Source organism: Hyalella azteca, unplaced genomic scaffold, assembly GCF_000764305.2.
Source record: "Hyalella azteca isolate HAZT.00-mixed unplaced genomic scaffold, Hazt_2.0.2 contig15264, whole genome shotgun sequence".
NCBI lineage: Eukaryota > Metazoa > Arthropoda > Malacostraca > Amphipoda > Hyalellidae > Hyalella > Hyalella azteca.
The window spans coordinates 123,422-144,133 of NW_025945121.1; the positions used below are offsets into that span (position 1 = coordinate 123,422).

The 20,712-nt window shown below is 38.0% G+C and overlaps 2 protein-coding genes across 2 annotated transcripts in view; both read left to right on the forward strand.

The window, feature by feature from the left end:
• The window catches only part of LOC108677066, a 73,934-nt gene extending 64,660 nt beyond the window's left edge, over positions 1–9,274 (forward strand). Inside the window, exon 3 of the mRNA XM_018165217.2 lies at positions 6,989–9,274. The gene's annotated coding sequence lies outside the window, so the exon portion shown is untranslated. The remainder of the gene's footprint in view (positions 1–6,988) is intronic.
• Positions 9,275–9,942: 668 nt separating this feature from the next.
• LOC108677058 (phospholipase D gamma 1-like) lies at positions 9,943–14,129 on the forward strand. Its single transcript, XM_018165210.2, has 2 exons — positions 9,943–10,062; positions 10,403–14,129. Exon 2 carries the CDS (start codon positions 10,413–10,415, stop codon positions 13,125–13,127), a length of 2,715 nt encoding a protein of 904 aa, XP_018020699.1. The 5' UTR covers positions 9,943–10,062; positions 10,403–10,412; the 3' UTR covers positions 13,128–14,129.
• The last annotated feature ends 6,583 nt before the right edge of the window (positions 14,130–20,712 follow it).

Genomic DNA, 20,712 nt, shown 5'->3' on the forward strand with positions numbered 1-20,712 from the left:
CGATCGAAATTTAGCTTTTCGGGTCAATGTCGTAATATGGTTTTGGGTTTGAACCTTCTCTGTATAGATATTTAACAGGTTTTCATTTCAAGTTCGGTCAGGTATTTTTGCGCCATTTGATTTAACAATCATCGAATCACCTATTTTCGACCAATATTATTACCACTTTGTCGCAAGTCGCTGTAATTTTTAAATAAAACTAAATTAAATTTACACCTCAGTAAAAATGTACTACATGAAAATCTTTATGTATTTTCAGTTGTATGGTAGCTATCCCAAACGTTCGTTATGCGTGCACCTGCCCCGTTGCCTAATAAATTTGTCTCGTTTCCTACAGCAAAGCCTGAATTGAATTAGAAATAGAATATCAAATGTCATTTTAACTTTGCAATATAAACAATTTATTCAAAAATAAAAATTTCAAGAAACATTTCAATTTCTAAAAATTATTTAAATGGGAGTTCTGAGCTAAACTGGGGCGTGAACGGTTGACTTTCTCTAACTAGAATCGTGATGATGGGGTTCGGGATTTGGGATGACGAGATTATCGGATCGCTGTAGGATTATGGCAACGCGGGGCTATTGGTATTTTACAATCATGAGGTATTCCAGCAGAGAAACTTCGTGATGGTATAGGTCAGTTATTTAATTATGCTCGCGAATGATGATCTGAGTCACTTTATCAGAAATGTCAATTTGAGCGACCAAAAATTTCTTGGAGCTCTCGAGAGACTGTGAAATTTTCCAATATTGCTTCTCTCGGTCAAATAAAACGAAACTGTTTCGAAACACAAGTTGTTTCGTCAATTTCTGAAGTTAAAAATGAGGCGAAGGTTAACGCAATGATCCTGCCTATTGACTAAAGCCATCTTGCAAGGTTTAACGTTAATTCCCATCAAGGTCTTGCCAAGATCGAGACAAGCTCCTCAACGTCGCAGGCAACAATGAAACCTTCAATTATAGGCGTAGGCTTTAGGCCATATCTCTGGGTGGGGATTTTGGGGATATGCATCGTGATGACCGTCTGCAATACGACTTGCTTGTACCGCGCCTCTACGTGAGAAATGCTTGAGCGTTTCTTCTCTGAAAATCTTCCACGCTGCGCAAATTATTTCGCATGGGTCTCCAGGCAAGCGAGTAAATGTATTTTCTTGTGCATTAGATTGCACGTATCTTAGATGCTAAATGTTGCTTAAAAGTTTCAGCTGCAAACTATATCTTTCTGTTGACAGTGTATTTTCTTGTGCATTCGATTGCACCTATCTTAGCTGTTGAAGGTTGCTCTAAAAGTTAATGCTGCAAACTATATCTTTCTGTTGACAGAACAGACCGAGATCGTTTTAAAATACGTCCGAATTCATTTTTTGCAACCTACCATAAGTATTTTTGTCCACATCATCATTACCATTAAAAATTATTATGGACCGCGTTCTAAGATGACTGCTTAATGTTTTTAACAACCGCATCTTGAGATTACTTTTCATTGAATGACGTCAATATTGCTAGGGCCATCGGATTCTCTTGAGAATTAAATTATTTATTTATGTTTTTTTGTTAGCCTTAAACGTATCTACGCCGTGGAGCTGGTCGTGCCTGTTTGAGTGACTCTATACGTAATGTTTTTTTAAACAGCATCACTGATTCTTTGGAGTGAAATTAGTTTAGGTTGTTCCGCCCTAGGCTGTGGGTGACTGTAATAAGTTGATCTTAAAGGAGCCGCCATCACGGACAGTCCATATGACCTTTTTGCTATGAGCTTCTGAGCGCCGCCTGACCTATCGTGCCGCCCTCTCACACCCTTCTCGCCACCTGCCTTCAGAAGCTCCGTCCTAGACATTTGGGACATAGAGAACTCATTTTCCTGAACGCTTTTATAAAAATAGACAAGAAAAAGATGTAGATGAAACGCATAACCAAAATGCAAGGAGAAATTAATAGTAATTGTAAGAAATTTTGTTCTCTAAAATTTTCGAATAATTCTTTCCATATTCTAGTGGAGAGAATTCTAGATTATTTTCGTTTGCGCCGAATTCTTTATGAGAAATTAAACCATCAAAATACGATTTCTTGAAGTACAATTTATTTTTACGACTGCACGATTTATTTATTGCATGATGTGAAACCAGAGCCTAATTCCAGAACGCATTCAAAATTCCCACAGCACGAAATTTTAGGGCCAAACCACACATCATAGACATTTCGACATTAAGGAAAACAATTTTTTTGAATGAATTTTGATTTTTTGAATCAAGTATCTGGATGAATGGAGGTGTGACGTAAAAGTCTCCCATCTTGACTTGTTCTTTCGTCCTGTGTATTAGCAATGATTCGCAGAATAATCGAAAACCATCCGATGATTCGCTGAAACGTATTGATGAATATCAGCATAACCTCGGGTCTTATAACTCATTAACAAATTGTAGTTTTGTTAAGCGTATCTTGTCCATGAGACATTATTAGCAAAAGTCTCATGGATTGAAGGACTGACAAGCAGTTGACGTACAGACCTCGCCGGCAATGCACACTGCGTGTTCCGGAAGTATTTTTCCTCGAACTAAACGTGCCTGGTGGGAGAAAACTTCCATTACTTGCGTAGTCTCAAACGATTTATCAATGTTATCAAGAGCCAATATATGAAATTACTGGCACTTATAGTACGATCTGATTCTGATTGAAAAAAATCCGAAAATAACCATAACAATGGAACTTAATTCTAACATCATCTTTATTAAGTTCTAATTTTATAGACACGAGTCATGACACTGAGTTATGACTTATGACGAACTTAATTAATTGTAGTATCATCTTTATTAAGTTTTAATTTTATAGACACGAGACATGACACTGAGTTATGACGAACTTAATTAATTGTAGTATCATCTTTATTAAGTTTTAATTTTATAGACACGATACATGACATTGCGTCCTAAATTTCGTTACATTTTATTGGGTGCTTTTCTTGTCGCGGTGAGAAGAATTCAGGGCGGGGCTCCTTAGCTCCAGATTCCTGAAATGATACTCGGCCCGTCGCTGAAATGTCAGCTCCCTGGAGCTGCTATGTCGTGAGGGCGCTGCCACTGAGTGTGGCACTGAGTGTGCCACTGCCACTGCCAGCATCGCGTTCTACGTGCCACCTTTTAGCCTACTCTTATTTAAGCATCGCAATTCATGCATTCCTGCTCTTATTGTTCCTACTTATTAATATTTTATTTAAGCATCACTCATGCATTCCTGCACTTATTGTTCCTACTTATCAGTATTTTATTTAAGCAGCACCACTCGTGCATTCCTGCACTTATTATTCCTACGTATCATTACTTTTATTTAATCACCACCACTCATGCATTTCTGCACTTATTATTCCTACCTATCAATTTTTTTTATTTAAGCAGCAACTTTCATATAAATAAATATAGTGGTGCTGATTACTACTTATCATTATTTTTATTTAAGCAGCATCACTCATGCAGTATTGCACTTATTGTTCCTACTTATCATTATGTTTATTTCAGGCTAACAAAATACCTTAGTTTGGTATGTTTTTAATTTATCTCATGAACACATTCGCTGCTTAAACTTTGAGATAATTGAGTATATTATTAGAAAAATTTGTATATTTTTCTTTTATTTTTGACACACCATATCGCATTATGAAGCCTACCAACGTTTATTTGTAATAGAACTAGAGCCTGTTGATGGCTAAATTATATGTTGTGTTTAGGTAGAAGTGTTTCGTTATTCATTTGATAGGAGAGAATTTTCCAACAAACATATTAGGAAACAAGTGACGATCGAGACCCATGAACTTCGGCTCTGTTAAAAAATTTTCTCAGAGAAATTGCCGTGATAGCTGCGGACGACGTTGGTGCTGCAGCGTCTTTGTCGCAGAGGAGGATGAAGGTGTCGCAAATACGGCATTGAGGTCGTGAGATTGCCCTCCATCGTGACCAAAAGCACAGACCTTCACCTCAATTCCCGCTACTCTTGCCCTGCCCTTCACTCTTGTTTGGCGATCTGCTGCAGAACCTTCGCGTAGCTTCCATTGTAATCAATGATTACTTTGCTATTAAATGGTCCTCAATTCCCGCTACTCTTGCCCTGCCCTTCACTCTTGTTTGGCGATCTGCTGCAGAACCTTCGCGTAGCTTCCATTGTTATCACATGATTACTTTGCCTTTAAATGGTCTCACAGGAAGCTGAACGCTACCTTCTGATGAGCTAAGATATCGCCGAATATGAGAGTTTCTGGGAAAATGCATGCTAGTATATTAGGTGCATTGCCTTAGGGCAGTTGTCGCTAATAATTGCGTTTGAGATCTGCTAATAAAATACGTAAAGATCTCAGCTTGACTTCAAGTCTTAAGAATTGATAACTTCATCTCTACACATTGTGTGTAGACTGAGACTAAGCGTGCAAACCTTGTCAAATTGGGAGATCAATTCCGTAGATTTGCTGGAAACTTGTAAACTCTTCATTTATCTCTCCTCTGCACTCTATGGTCGCGTGGTACATCATTAAATAACTGTAATTCTGCGCTTTGCATTTATATCTTCTTTGCTCTCGTTGGTTACTTTGTATGGTATTTGAACGTGTGACTGTATTGCTGCCCTTCTTTCATTTATCCCCCGTATACTCGATGGTCGTATCGCACTGGAATAAATAACTGCATTACTGCGCTTTGAAAACGCATACTGTAAAGCAACGCAATGAGATTAAAAGAAAAATTAAAATAAAATTAGACAAAGTATTCATATAGAACAGCCACAACCGCCAGTAAGGCTGGAAGATGTACGGTGCGGCACTGGAGAACCTTATCGTCACCCAAGAGGGTTGTATTCATATAGAACTGCCACAACCGCAAGTAAGGCTGGAAGCTGTACGGTGCGGCACTGGAGAACCTTATCGTCACACAAGAGGGTGTAACTGAAGCGGTGTTCGTCGGTACGTCAGGCACAGCTGGCCCGTTATGGAGAACAGGTTCTCGCGCCATCAGGTCGCATCGTGCCAGATCAGGGACAGACCGCTGGCAAGCGTCATACTTTGTCGCTCTATATTACCAGCGCTTATCTCACAGCTTAACGCCTCGATAACTTTTCCTGATCCACATTTGATTTTTCTAGTTCATTTGACTATAATCATGCGTCGCTTTGGTTTCAATCCGGTCAGATGACTTACGAGTTGCCGTATTAGTTATTACGTATAGGTATATAAGTTGCTGACATTTCGATCGCCACGAAATATCCAGCCGAACGTCGGCATCAGATGTTCTGGCGGTCATTTTATACTTTGTTATGAAAATCGATTTAAATCAACCAATCATCAACCGTCATACCTCTGTTATCGAGGGTTATTATTCTACGATATATTAATCAACGGTATGATGTTATGGATCCATGATATTAGAGATTTTATAGCATGCAAATTTGGGTTCACGCATCCGAGTTCGCGAATAAACAAAAGAAGAATGTTATATTCATTTGTAATAGGTATAGGAGGGTTGTTCATACCCACACCTGTATCACGGATACATGCATAGAGGCTTGTTAAGAACCTGCTTGTTTGCTGGTGTGGGCTGAGGCGGTCAATAAGTGCAGCCATTGGAAGAAGAGCTTTTGGCTGACGTACACGCTATAATGTCAAGCTTCATTAGCTGCAGGACATCTGCATCGTTAGCGGGCGCAGCTGTGCCGGTTCAAATGCTGCCTTGTTGGCACAGCCTTGCCAGGATCCATGAATTTCCATGAATTTTATTGCGTGTTCTTGAATTCTAGTGCTTTTACCAAACGCTTGTCCAAGGTGTGAGATATACCAGTTCTCTGAGAACTGAATGCCTGTCGTGTCGGGCATTATTTCATGTCAAGACAGGAAATAATGAAGAAGTCTCCGTAAAGTAAGGCTGCTGTATCAATATGAAAGACAGACTAGCACCCAAATATAGCCGCTTAAACGAAAAACGTAGTGTCTGTGTTTATTAAAAAAAGACATTATAGAGTGTCAACTTTGGAGAAGTATATTTGAATTCGACTTCATATTCATTCTGATTTACTTGCAAACGAGATAAAAAAACGGTGTTTCTAAATATTCCTTGGATAATATTGAAAATTATTCCGCGAATATTTTTAGTACATTTTGCAACCAATGAAACGGATTCGAAATATCTCAGCTCATGAGCTGTGTGCGGCAATCGACCCGCGGTGCTCCGTATACGCATGGAACGCGTGCTCCAACTGCCACGCCATCGATCCGTACGGATGTCGCTTCTAGTCGCTAACATCCGGCGTATCGACCACATAATTTAAAGATCGTTATTTTTTCAGAACTATTTTGTTGTTGGTTCACTAGCTATGCCATCACATAATTTAGAGATCGTTATTTTTTCAGAACTATTTTGTTGTTGGTTCACTAGCTATGCCATCACATAATTTAAAGATCGTTATTTTTTCAGAACTCTTCTGCTGTTGGTTCACTAGCTATGCCATCACATAATTCAAAGATCGTTATTTTTTCAGAACTCTTTTGCTGTTGGTTCACTAGCTATGCCATCAATTCACTTTGAAAAGTTCAGTATTCACAAGTGTTGTTGAATGTCATTTCGTTCACGTGGCTGACTTTTTCCTCGGGAATCGATACCATACACGTGCGCTGTGAATAGTCGGAATTACCGGTTATATTGTTACGCATTTTTTCCTCGTTTCCAATTTTGATCCAGCCATTTTTTTGCAGTATCTCAATCGCTGAGTATATGTTGCATCATCCAGTCTAGCTTTGTTCTCTTTCTTCGTGCTATGACTATCTAAAATAAATGTATTAAGTAAACACGATTACTGTAAGCGATGTTTGTGCAGAGCATTAAATTTTTTACGTATGCCCTTCAATTCTGATTGTATTTAAGCATGGAGAGATCATGCCGTTCTTATATTCTCTGCAGTGCGTAAAAATGAATATTATTCTGAATGACGTTATTGTAATCAATGTTTCCTATTTCAGACATGGTGCAGTGGCAGGAGTTCGGACTGAGACCGAGACGATGGGAAACCGTTGGCATGCTGATGAAATTGTCTACTTGCAAGATCCTCAGCGAAGTGTCTCAAGTTAAAAATACTTACAGTTTGACTCGCTATTTCAATTCCTGCATTGTGAAGATTGCGCCTTATGAAGCTTCCAATGCTGTAGATTCTATGCGTAATTTTACGTCATTAACTTTGTGATTTTATTCACAATGTTTAATTGAGAAGAATACTACCAATGTCGAAGTTGCTGTCAAATCTACTTAGATTCAGTTAGTCTTTTGTCGGGTTCTAAATTTTTGACGATATTTCAAATGTATTGATTTGATTTAAGGTTTATTCGCTGTCAGATAATACAATGTGAAATTTTTTTGTTATATTATTTGAAGGTGACGCACATTGGGCGGTTTACCAGATAGCAGTAATCTGTTTCGCTTTACAATTCGTTGTTGCCAATTCAACCTGTCATTGATTGTGCGCTCTAACTGGGGGGATAATTCTTATTTCAATAGTAGGCTTAACTTTGGAGTCATGAGAAGCTCAAATGTCAGGAATAATTTAAGGTGGCGATAAAAATCGAGTTAAATAATTCATATTCTTTTATTCGCACAAGGCCTGGGTTTCATTTTTATCAGCGAGGAATGTGTAAAAGCTGAGACTTGGTAGATTACGTTCATAATGTTACATGCGGCCGAGGTTTCCTGAACGTAGGTAACATGTATCCAAGTTCGATATCCATTAATTATTGCGCAGTTTCTGGAGCTTTCAAAATCAAGATCTGGAATTAAGATAAATATTTTTTTTATTGCCATCATTGTTAGCGTTGATTGTCAACTCCAATCAAGTATACGAATACCAATATAAAATTTCAATTGCTCCACTACGCAAATGATTTTGCTTAAATTTTACGCAGCGATGTTGGCTGTATGAAATGTATTTATTATCCCGCATGTTCGATTAATTTGTTCCCTGGAGAAGTTTCAGCTTATGAGTACCATAAATTTGAATGTCTTGCACTGCATTCTCGTATATGTAGAAAAACTTCAGTTTAGATTCATCGCACAAAAAACTTCCGCAGGAGCTAACTTTTGAACAGACGGATTTTCCGTCGAGTATACAGTACATGTAGAACGAATTCTCTAATCTTAGCTTTTTGTTTCTTTCATGTTAATCGCCTTACTAGAAAATGCCTGTGAATTTCGATTTTGGAATGACGAAGTTGCCGGCAAGATGTAATTATCGTTTTTCGTTTTAATGTTTCATTGATAAGTGCATTATTACGCCAGTCATTGTAATATATTTTATTCTAGCGCATACAGTTGGACAATTTTGCTCATAATTTTGTACATTTTTGTAGGAGAGTGTTTTGTATGATTAATACATGACTATGTTTCCGTGCGACAATTCAATTTATGCGAGCCGATGGTCTTTGCTCGGCGATCAATGTTTTGTTTTGTCGCTCTGTCCGGCCAAATTGATTCAAATCACTGGATGATTTTGTCGTGTTTGTTTCATGTTTGTATGGCAAGTCACGAGTCCATCGTTACATTTAATTACGCTTAAGCTTTTGACACCAGTATGGTTCATTATAGGTTGTATGGCGCTAGTTATCTCTAATGAACCATCATATTGCTTCACTCACTTGCACATTTGAAATTTGTGTGTCCATATAACATTTTCGATTATTCATTAGTTGACTTTGTAGCTGATGTGCTCAAGTTACTTTTTGTTAGTGACGAATAGTTTATAAAGTTCAAGTTGACTTAAATATGGATTTTACTTCACGGAACTGAAATTTTCATATCAACTTGATCTCGTTGAGTGCTTGTTTCAGTGATTAATAACATTAAGCTCGTTCGTTCGTCTCAGTTGTTAGGAGGAGACTTCAAATGCTACCATGACACTCTCGTTTCATCAAATACGTTCAAGTGAAGTCAATCATTCAACGCAAGTTTCATAACTGTTGATATTAGTTAAAATTATTTGTTGGCAGTCATAGTTACTTTCGTTAACAATTGATTGAAGTTTCTCACTTCTCTACCCTTAAATATAAAATTCATGAGATGTGAAGATTTTGTAACAGTGGTAGCGAATGCTGGGAAATATTCTGGTTATGAAACGCATGGATTATTTTGAGCGGTCCAATAGCATGCATTTGTCACTTAAATGACGCGCTTGTTGTTTGTCAAACAGCGTGCTTGTCACAGGCCATATCTTGTACAGAATTTACAACTTGATTTAATTTACAATAAAATCGTTAAGTGAGTTTTTGTGTTTAAATTCTAATCAACCTTCTTTATAAATAAAAGCCTGGCTGAAATGACAATTGTTCAAAAGCCGAAACTTATTTTATTTTTATTTTTAGGCCCCTTACATTGCTTAGTCTTTGTTTAACATTAATAATATGATTCAGAATGCAAGACATTGGCTCCTCGAAGTTCACTGAAAGTAGTTTGAATCATCCAAACTAGCTACTCCAAGCCCTTAGCAGATTCTCTAAATGAAATTTCACTGCTATGAACCCTGATATTTCAAATGCAACAAAACCTGCAATTGAGATGCTAGTGAAAGAGTTTCGGTGGCACAGCAAGGCAGGTGAGCGTGGACCAGCGACCATGTCACACCTGTGCCTACATATACCACCAATCTTGGTATTCTCTGGTATTCTCTAAATGAAATTTCACTGCTATGAACCCTGATATTTCAAATGCAACAAAACCTGCAATTGAGATGCTAGTGAAAGAGTTTCGGTGGCAGAGCTTCGCAGGTGAGCGTGGACCAGCGACCATGTCACACCTGTGCCTACATATACCACCAATCTTGAGCAACTCCCGACGCTGACTCGTCGTAGTCAACATTTGCACGAGTGTTCAGTGTTGGCACAGATGTTGCGCACTCCCTGCACCGAGAGGCGAGGTGCACATTTACAGGTTATCTTTGTGAGCAGCAAGTTGTGCGTTGACGAACCCTCTACCAATGGCTGGATTTTTCAAGTGAGACGGTCCCTCAAATTGAATATAGTTCATTCTTCTCTCCGGAAACATAATTTAAAAGGTAAACACTGGTAGATGATGACAGTGATGTATTCAAATGAGAAGAAAGTTTAAGAAAATTGTATTTTTTTGTACGGTAATTATTTAACATATACGAGTAATATTTACACTCGAAACTTAATTACAATGGTTTTGGCAATTTTATTGATATTTACGTTGAAAAAGAGATTCAAACCCTCTTTCCTTCCATTGTTTTCTTTTTGTACGTGCACAAATTTTATCGTTGAACTATTTTTGTTCATGCTTGCACTAAATCAAGTAGACTCCGTAAGATTAACGTGAAAATTAAACTTTTTATTGTTAAATTACTGATATCCCTGAAGACGTTGTTAATTTCACAGAGAGTGCAAGATGGTGCAGCTTCACGGTCGGCTCGAGCTGGTGGTGGTGGAGGCCAAGGGTCTGTTTAGCCGCCACGTCATCAACCCATATTGCATCGTCGAACTCGTTGGTCCGAAGTCAGTGACAGAAATCGCCAAAACTTCATCAATCGAAGATCATTGTAATCCGAAATGGCTAACAAATATATGCATCGACATTGATCAAGATTTAACTGAAATTCGTTTTATCGTTAAAGACAAGAGCCTCTTCCGCGACGACAAGCTAGGAAGCTGTAGTTTGGATGCAAGCTGCATTGGTCCTGATCAGCAAATGGTAACACTCGCATTGTTCAACAAGAAAACCCCCGATGCTGGGCAATTAGTGGTGAAAGTGAAACTGAACTCAACAGGATCAACGTCCCCAAGACGAATGTCCAAAGCCGAGAAACAGAAAGGCTGCATTGCAAAGAAGATTGATGAGAATCTGAATGATACGGCGACATTTTTGCATGGAAAACTTGACGTGACCGTGAAGGAAGCCGAGCAACTCCCAAATTTCGACTCGTCGCTTCTGAACAGAAAAAATAAAAGCGACCCTTTCGTAGTGGTTGCTGTTCAAAATTCTAATGGAGAAATTTATAAACTCGCGCGAACTGAAACCATTGATGACAACTTGTGCCCAAAATGGGATCAATCTTTCAGTGTGGATGTTTGCCACGAAGTTGCTAAGGTAATCTTTATCGTTTACGACGAAGATATTGTGAAACATGACAAAATGTGTTCCGTGGAAGTTCATGTCAATGAAATCGAAGATGGAACTTTAATTTCTGATCAGAGACCCTTATACAAAAATAAAACCAAGGAAGCTGGAAAACTCACTTTTACTCTCAGGTATACGAAAATTTCAGATGAGCCTTTATTTTCAGTACCAAAGTGCGTGTTTCCAGGGCGCATCGAAAACAACGTCAAACTTTATCAGGACGCGCGCTGCGAAAAACTCCCTTGTACAATTCTGGACTCGTTAGGACGGCCTTACAGTCCCAACAACGCCTGGAACGACATTCGTGACACCCTCGCTGGAGCCAAGAAATTTATTTGCATAGCTGGATGGAGCTTGAATGCGAGTATAGTTCTTGTGAGAACTGAATGTGGAAATGGAGAAACAATTGGCAAAATACTGCTGGAACGAGCTGACGAAGGCGTGGATGTGCGTTTGTTATTATGGGATGAAGGCGACTCGCAGGACTCCAAAAAAGATACTGCTAAGGAATTTTTCAAAGAGTCCTTGGTGAAAGTTGATTGTGTTGCGCGAAAAAAGTCTAAGAAAGACACACTATACAAGGATGCTGCATATTCAAAGTTTGGATTTTCACACAGTCAAAGGTGCCTAATTGCTGATCAGGTCGTCGAAAAAAGTCCGGGGCTGAGGAATGTTGTGGCTTACGTAGGTTGCTTTGACCTCGCCCAAGGCAGGCACGATAATCCAGAACACAAACTAGGACACAATGGAGAATGTGAATCAAAAAGTCAGTTTTATAACAACCTGATAGCAACCATTACCAGGTCGAGCTCCAAATCACCGTGGCATGAGGTGATGTGCAAAGTGGTTGGGTCTGCGGCGCTCGATATTTTAACTAATTTCCAGGATCGATGGGAAACCGAAGCAGTCGTATCTGATTCTGACTTCCAGCTGTGCCGATCATCTGGAATATTCAGCAGCTATACATACGACTCTCTTGACAGCTGGAACGTTCAGATGTTTCGGTCTGCGTCGGAAGATTCTGTGCCACTCGCCTCTTCTGACAATATCTACACGTATGCAGGCATCAGAGTTGATAACAGTCTGTACAAGGCGTACCTTCATCAGATTCGCCGCTCAAAGCGTTTCATTTACATGGAAACGTCATGTTTCATCGGCAGCAGTCACTTCTGGGAAGATTGTAGTGATATACAGAGTAAAAATCTGATTCCCATAGAAATCACTTTAAAAATTACTCAAAAGATAAAAGAAAACAAGCCTTACAGAGTATACATTGTGTTGTCACTTCACCCAGAAGGAAATCCCGATGACATGATGAACCAGGAAATCCTACATTGGCAATACCACACTATGGAAATGATGTACAAGAGAATTAGTAATGCCATTCAAGAACAAGGCCTCGACGCTCATCCACAAGACTACCTTCTTTTTCTCAGTCTCGGGAAGAGAGAAGAGTCCAATGCGACACCCAAACTTTTGAAGCAACTTTCTGAAGACACGTCGTTGCCTAGTCCCCACATCGTGAAAAACAAACGATCCTACATAACTGTAAACTCCAAGCTTGCCGTCTTCGACGATGAGTACATCATCATAGGATCAGGCAACATCAACGACCGTTCAATGGTTGGCTTCAGAAACACCGAGCTTGCCATTGGAGCGCACCAGCCAAGGATCGGTGCCTCCGGGCAAGTATCCATATTTCGAAAATGTCTATGGGCAGAACATCTCGGTGAAAAAGCCCCACTTGACTTAGATCCTAGTCAACCCTTATGCATGCAAAGAGTACATCAGCTCGCCGAGGATTGTCTCAAATCTTTCCTTGACATGAGTGTTCCTCCTACTTCATGCCACATGCTGCTGTACCCTGTCGCAGTCGAGCGTTCTGGCTCAATTGTGTCCAGGCTTGACTGTGAGAAATTCCCCGACACTAAAGCGTCGGTGCTTGGCACGCGTTCAAAAATAATCCCAGATTCTCTAACAACTTGATTTCGGGTATATTCGAGTTGAAAGTCGAAGCTTTGTTGTGTTGATTACCGTAGAGAAAACAATTGTCTGAATTTTAGATAGAATCAAATTATGTTGGATAGGGCGGCTCATCCAATCGGCAATTATTGAAAAAAAAATCAATGGCGAATAAATCTGCTACTTCAGATCGAGAAGAAAAGTGTTGCGACGATTTATTGGCGTATGGAAGAGTGTAATGCATTCAAAGATAAAATGAATGACCGGTTCAACAAAAATTATGAAATGACCGCCAAATTTGTTATGAAATCAATTGTACCAACACAGGTGCATTCATTCCTTGCCTTGCCTTCTCGGGAGAATGCAGTTTATTTACAGAAAATATTACTTTTGTTTAATAGTTGAGAGACATTTTATCAGAAAGATTTACATATAAGTATGCAGTGACACGTCGCCAAAATGATAAATTAACCGATGACAAATATTGCATCGCTATCTTCATGTAAAAATGTAATCTCTAAACATTATAAGTGAAGTATATTTTTCTATAGCAGTTTCAATCGAAAAATGTAATCTCTAAATATTTTAAGTGAAGTATATTTTTCTATAGCAGTTTCAATCGACAAGCATACCATTGGACACCAATCTATTTAAAAAAATTAATTTTAATTCAGAAATTCATCCATTTCATTATCGTTTAAACCGGCATTGTTCCGTCACAGACGAAATGAAGAGTATTGAACACCACCATTTCATGATCGAATCACTGCTCGATCACACCAAAAGTTCCTTAGAATATATTTTCTCCCATTAGATATATGACACTGTTCTAAACTTGAAAATTAAATTAGCTTATAAGATGTATCCTTTCATCATGAATCAGCCAAGTGTCTTAACTATTCTACTGTAGTGTTATGGCAGTAATTGTTATGAAGAAGTTGAAGTTATTCAATTCAATTGGCTTCATAACAATGAAGAAGTTGCAACTTCTTCATTTTTATGAAGAAGTTGTGAGCTGTGGTGGTGCAGTGGTGAAAGACTCTGTCTCTCGCACCCAGCGCCCGGGTTCGAGTCCCACTGAGGACAAGTTCTTCCGAGAAGCTCAGCTCATGGTCAACTCAGCCATTCATCCAACTCTGGTTGACAAATGAGTACCTGGCTTGTCCAGGGTGTTGTGTAATGCAACCAAATGGTTCTAGCGGGTCAGCGAGCCAGTGATGGTCGTAGAACTACCAGTGGCACCGAGTGCCCGGAAAAACTGACCTATCACCCCCCCTCCCTAGTCGCCACTACCAGGATGGGCAATTACAACAACAACATGAAGAAATTGCCGAATGAGTGTATGACCTATTTGTAACTTTAGATTTAAACACGCTTATCTTAATAGTGTTTCAGGTAAATTTAAAATATAATTTTCAGCCAGATTTTTAAAACGGTGCTGCATATTAAAGATTTCTCCAGCTTATTATTGCTATAGTGTTACTAGTAATAATTTCAAACGAAACCAATTCGTGAACTGAGATATATGAAAACAAGGCTACTAAAAGCATGCAAAATGCCGCATTTCTACGTTTCAAATGAATTTTAATTCATGTCTATTTGTTTAAAAAAAATTACACAGAGCATAAAACGATTTCGTTCTGGGTTATTAGTGTAAATTAGTGTATATATTAGTCTTGAAACATTATGACATCCTATTATATTATTGTTATTGAGTATAGAATCATGTTGCAATCCTCAGTACGTTCTGTTCTTACGCTGGTGTCGAAACAAAGTATCGAGATTGAAATCTCCTGCTTTGTTTTGATAAAAGATTACAATGACGCGATGAGATTGTGAAAGTATTAAAGTTTCAATTCATCACTGTTGATATTATCATGCTTGAGTACATATAATGTTACAACATTATTATATATGACAAACTTGAGGTTGATTAATGTATAATCACGTCCCATATATCCAGAATATTGTTATTTTATCAAAATATTTTACTTCTGATTGTGCTCCATCATTGGTTCTACTAGATGTGTACAACAGGTTCACTGGTTGTAGAGATTTATGACAGGCATTATTTTCAACATGGTTTAAAGTTACGGGTTGAAAAGAGATAATTAAGAATTTCTTTAAACTTTTTCGTGTGTTAACTCATTAAAAAATCTGCTATTAAAAATTTATGGACAAAGAATATTGTTTTATTTTTCATACATAATATTAATTACTTCTGTACATTTCAATCTGCGACTAAGAACGATTGCAGCGGTCATATTGCATGGAAAATCAGAAAGAATTTTGCCAATATTTGGGCCACAGTCAGCAGGTTAGTGTGAGCCCCTCTGGAGTCCCATTACATGCCATTAATGCCAAAACATCCTAATGCACTAAATACTATAGATATAATTTTGCTGCTAACATTGATGTACAGCCTGTATAAGATATTGATTTAAGATGCAACAATGGCAGACAATTAAGACATTTTTGTCACTCATTCAAATCACTCTATATGCTAAAAGACCTGCAATATGTGGCTGGGCGCAAGTGAAACAACATAAATATGTGGCTGGGCGCAAGTGAAACAACATTGTAATTGCAGCCAATTTTGAGGTAATGAGATACGAAAGAAGCGGAAGAACTCAAACTACATGGCACCTGGAGGCGCAGACTCGTAATAAAGAAACTTATCCGCGATCTCGGGATGTTGATGAGCACCCAAGTGATGAGATGCGTCATGTATGTTACGTGCATAACACATATTGCATGCATTATGTATGATCCGTGCAAAACGTAATCTTGCGTCGGCTTCAAACGTACTCAATAAATGTACTAATTAGCACGTACTAATTTAATTTAGAAATACCGAAATGAATAATAATAGGTAACAATATATGTGAAAAAATTTGAACCTGTCTCCAAAATGTTAAAATTAATGTCAATTCACATTCGAAAGGTGAGTTCTCAACATAATAAATAATTTACAAAGGTAAAATTTTTTTAGCAGTAGCCCCATCTTATTTATATAGGAGAAATTGTATAGAAGATAAAAGGTAAACACAATAAGTAGAATATCGAACCTATTTTGTTTAAATATTTATGTTTATCCTTCGTACATTTTCTCCAATCAACATAAAAAACGAATACTACGGCGTAGTAACTATTGTAAACTGAGCATCATGCGTAGGAGGGCATGAGCCCATTTTTCTATCATACAGCTAAACTTATCAAATTTCGAAAACAAACGGAATAATTATTATTGTATTACACATTCACCAGACTTTTTTTAATTTTGAACCGAAACTCAAGGGTTTATTAGTTGAATTCAAAGTTGCCCATCAGAGTCTGCGACATCTTCCCGACATTTATCCAACTCGAGAGTCGATAAACCATTGTAATACTTCCTCATATCAATTAGTTGGTGTCGATATAACCCTGTTAACCCATCTATATATCCGACGACGACGAACGTCGATATAACCCTGTTAACCCTTCTTCGTATCCGACGTCAGGCGTCGAATATGAAGGTAATGAATGATCATGCACCGCATGTACAGTTGCAGCGCAAGAGGACAACTGCTTTTCCGGCGTCGCTACTTGAACTGGCATCACTCAGAACTACAAACCCTGGGCCTATAATTTCAAAAAAAGTTAAGAGATCGTAAGTTCATCCTCCAATAATTGACGGCCTTTGAAGCAAAATCCACCAATCATAGACAAGAAAATAGAGCGTAAGTACTTACGTTCACTTAGCGAGTATTGTAAGTATGGCCCAGAGCTACACCCCGCTACCAAACACTACATCTCAGCTGTCCACTTACTTTGTATGTTTTCTGACTTCAAACATATGAACTCGAATAAGAAACGAATTATATTAAACTGAGTGGGTTGAAGATAAAAAAACAATCACAAATAATTAAAAATAAATGGAACGGACGCAGTTCAGAGATAATGAGTCACTTCAAATAATACAAAACCATTATTGCTACCAAATAAAATAAAGAGGAATTTGGTGCACTCTTATTGCACGGATTAGAAGTGAACCGAAAGTTTACTACCGCCAATGAAAAATAAACCGCCAGGCACTCACCCCTGAACGCAACTCGCCACTATATCAAAAACATCACATATAAAAAATCTGTCCTGCATTAATCCATTTTTGACTGACACAGATGTATATTGTGAACATTTGAGCGTCAACTCATCTACTACTCTCATTTTTAACGCGGGTTTTGTTGAATACCAGCAAGTAATTCTTATTACTGATTATCTTATTGTCCTCAATTAGGTGAATTTGATTTTTTGTAGGATTTGAAAATTCCAATAAGAAGTTTTCATGTGTAATTTTATTATAATCGCACGACGTTTTGACAACACATTATTCATTTTCAAGTAAAGTTTTTCACGCTTAAAAGCTTCATTTTAACAAAACATATTTACACAAACTGAGGTATTGTGAACACAACTCGAAAATTAGAACCTAAAATTACTCTGAAAATAATTTTAATGTTCTGACCAATTCGGTGGTTGGTAATTTGATATCCGGACTAACTATTGATAATGAGGGCTTCAACTTTCGCCAGTCATATCGTTGGGGCACTGCATGATGATGCTGCTGTTGGCTTCCATGCTGTGCGACCCAAGTGATGGTCTCGTTGCGGGCCTCCCTCAGGTGGTTCTCTGGTCCTCCGGAGGTGAGACGGCTGCTTAAGGTAATTGGAGCCATACCACAATAGTTTATGTTTTGAAGAACTCTACAACCCTTCATTACTACAGTAATAATTAATATATATAAACAATCTTGATTTTAAGTGCCGATTTATGACAAGACTTTTTTGTGACAGGGTTTACGACGTTCATGTTAATCTAGCAGATAACTTGACTTTGTCATTTACAATCTTGCTCATGGGTCAGTTTGCACGATTGACCGTAAGAACCTTTCATATGCCTTGCACCCGCTGTTCATATGACTTTTACAGTATAGAAGGCAGTAAATGGTTCCGTTTAGCTGGGTCAGCTTCCGTCTGGTCAGCCTGGCATTGGCGCGATCGATGATCTGAAATTTCGCATTCGATTGTTTCGTTCCATTATGCATTGTTTACCAAGATGAGTTTGTAACATAGGAGTTCGGTTTTAAAGTCACTAGCGCATGCACTGGTCGCAAATGTTCTATGCGTGAGAGAGATTATTGTGTGATCGTTTTTCGGCGCTTTGGACATTTTTGGACATAGCTTTGGATATTTAGTTTGTTAGCAGTTGAGCATCTTTCCTACGACTGCATTATTCATGAAGCTAACTCTGCTGTTGGCCGAAAAGAACTCCCTCCTATCGTCGTGAGTTATTCTCAGGGAGGAGTTATATCTCTTCTGCGGGAGTTATTATCGTAGTCCGCCCCCAAATTAATTAATAGAATATGGAATTATTATCGTAGTCCGTGCTCCACAAATTAATAGAATAGGGAATCCTAACACCTGCGCCTCCCTAGTTGCCTGATGATGTTTTGTCAACGGAAGTCGTCACTGCTCTATTACATTGAGGAAATTAAGTTAAGCTACAGAGTACTCTAATTTTCGGCTGAAAATTTCAAGATATATTAAGTTATTGGCTGATATATCGTCCATGTTATTTCATTTTTAAATGATTCTCTTGATGATTTACCGAATTCATTAGGGCTTGAATTGGCTCAACATTGTACCCAAATTAACTGCAGCATCGCATCTCGTGCTTGATTAAACAGAAATGGACTGTCTCGCGCAACGCGCTCAACATATTCTATATCCACTGAGAGCACACCACTGATGCTCGTCCCCTAATTTATAATTCACAAGCAGGATAACGCGACACGGCTCGGTAGTCTGTACAACACGACTAACGTAACCCAAATGTTGCTATGATGTATACAGGACAGGGGACTTGTCAGCCGCGCTTTGACAGCGGACCAATAATATGATGGTAAATAGAGGGCCAGTGTAGAGTCACTGTAGGATGTAGATGCTATACAAAGAAAACTTCAAGTACACCTACACAGACACAAGTATGAAGTATCAGGGAGCAATGCCCCCTACATGAATAATATAGCTCGCGTTATACAAGATGTTTTCCTTAGGACAAATAATGAGATATACAACGCAATTTATTTTATATTTACCTGGAAAAGTGTAAAATTATGTTGTCAATCCTTACTAAATGCAAGTGGCAGTGAAGCACTTGGAATTTCATAAGATAAATAAACTCATCAGACTGCATAACTTTTTTAAATACCGCTATTATAGCTAAATATGTAAATAGGGACGACATAACCGCAACTTGAATATAAATTAGAACTTGCTTGCTTGAACGATTTTCATTAAAAACTTATGTGGAATATATTCTACATAAGTTTATTCTGCAGTATATGCCAGCAACTGCCTGCTCAAACAAGTAATTTAGTTGGTGCGACGTTGCCTTGTTTAATTTAATCCAACAATAACAGGACTCTATTAATAAAGTGATTCCATCTAGAGGCCAGTATATAATTAGACTTGCGCATCTGCATGCCATGCCACTACACCTCAGCTTTGTACTTCTAAGTTCTAACTCTCCAACAGCGTGCTAGAGGCAAGGATTTCACTTAACGAAGTTACTATAAATAGTTTGGATGAAATATAAAAGTCAAGAAAGAAAATATCTCCAAAAATAAATTAATAATTGACATTTTGTTAGCATTATTTTTTATGCAAATATTTTTGTCCCCTAACCATTTCTTAATCAAGAAAAATCGAGATCAAACCTAACCGCCATAATCTTTTGAGTTTATAATATTTTGTTGCTTTAACACGAGGATGTTCCAGCATTTATGTACATATGTGTACATATTTTTCCTATTGGTATATTAGATTGATTGTGAAATTGTGAATATTTCCATAATCAAGCATGGACAATAAACTAATATCGGCCATAATAAGAAGTGTTCTAATTTTTTATTTAACTAGAATGAAAGAATTAAGATTTCTTTCATATAATGAAAGAAATAATATTTAGCGCGACTATATACGCGTTAAATCTACATATTTACCACCGCACTATATATCGGTGATCCTGTAATTCAGTTCAAACTGAACGACGCTTCACCCGGACGCATCAAGTAAACAGCTCGAGTTCCCTCATTTAAGTTGTATTTGTTTTGCAGCGTACAGAGGAACTTTGTACGGCAGCTCCTCGTTCGCCTAACGTGGTCTGTCTTGTCTAATGTAACGTGATCCCTGTTCGCATCGTGGAAGTGTAAGAAAACGTTGCGTGTCATTCCATTGAACTTACTCAATTATCCCAGGAAATTCACTTATTACTTTTGTGAAGAGTTTGTGAGGCAAATTAGGGATAATTTCGACAAATTAATTAAATGTATCGAGGGTCAAGTCAGCGAATCGTTTAGCATTCGATGTGCTCATTAAGGTGGTATTCCTAACCATAATTAATGCAATACCGTTTTCCTGGAACAATTTTTCTTGTGATTATTACTAAATCTAGATAGTTTACATTTTAAATACATATTTGGTATTACACTGATTGAAAATCTATATATAAATAGACCCATTATTATTATTTTATTATTATTTTGGTGAAGCAGCACTTGACAGTTTAT

Coding starts and splice junctions, on each gene's coding strand:
- LOC108677058 (XM_018165210.2), top strand. CDS start 10,413: ATGGTGCAGCTTCACGGTCGGCTCGAGCTGGTGGTGGTGGAGGCCAAG.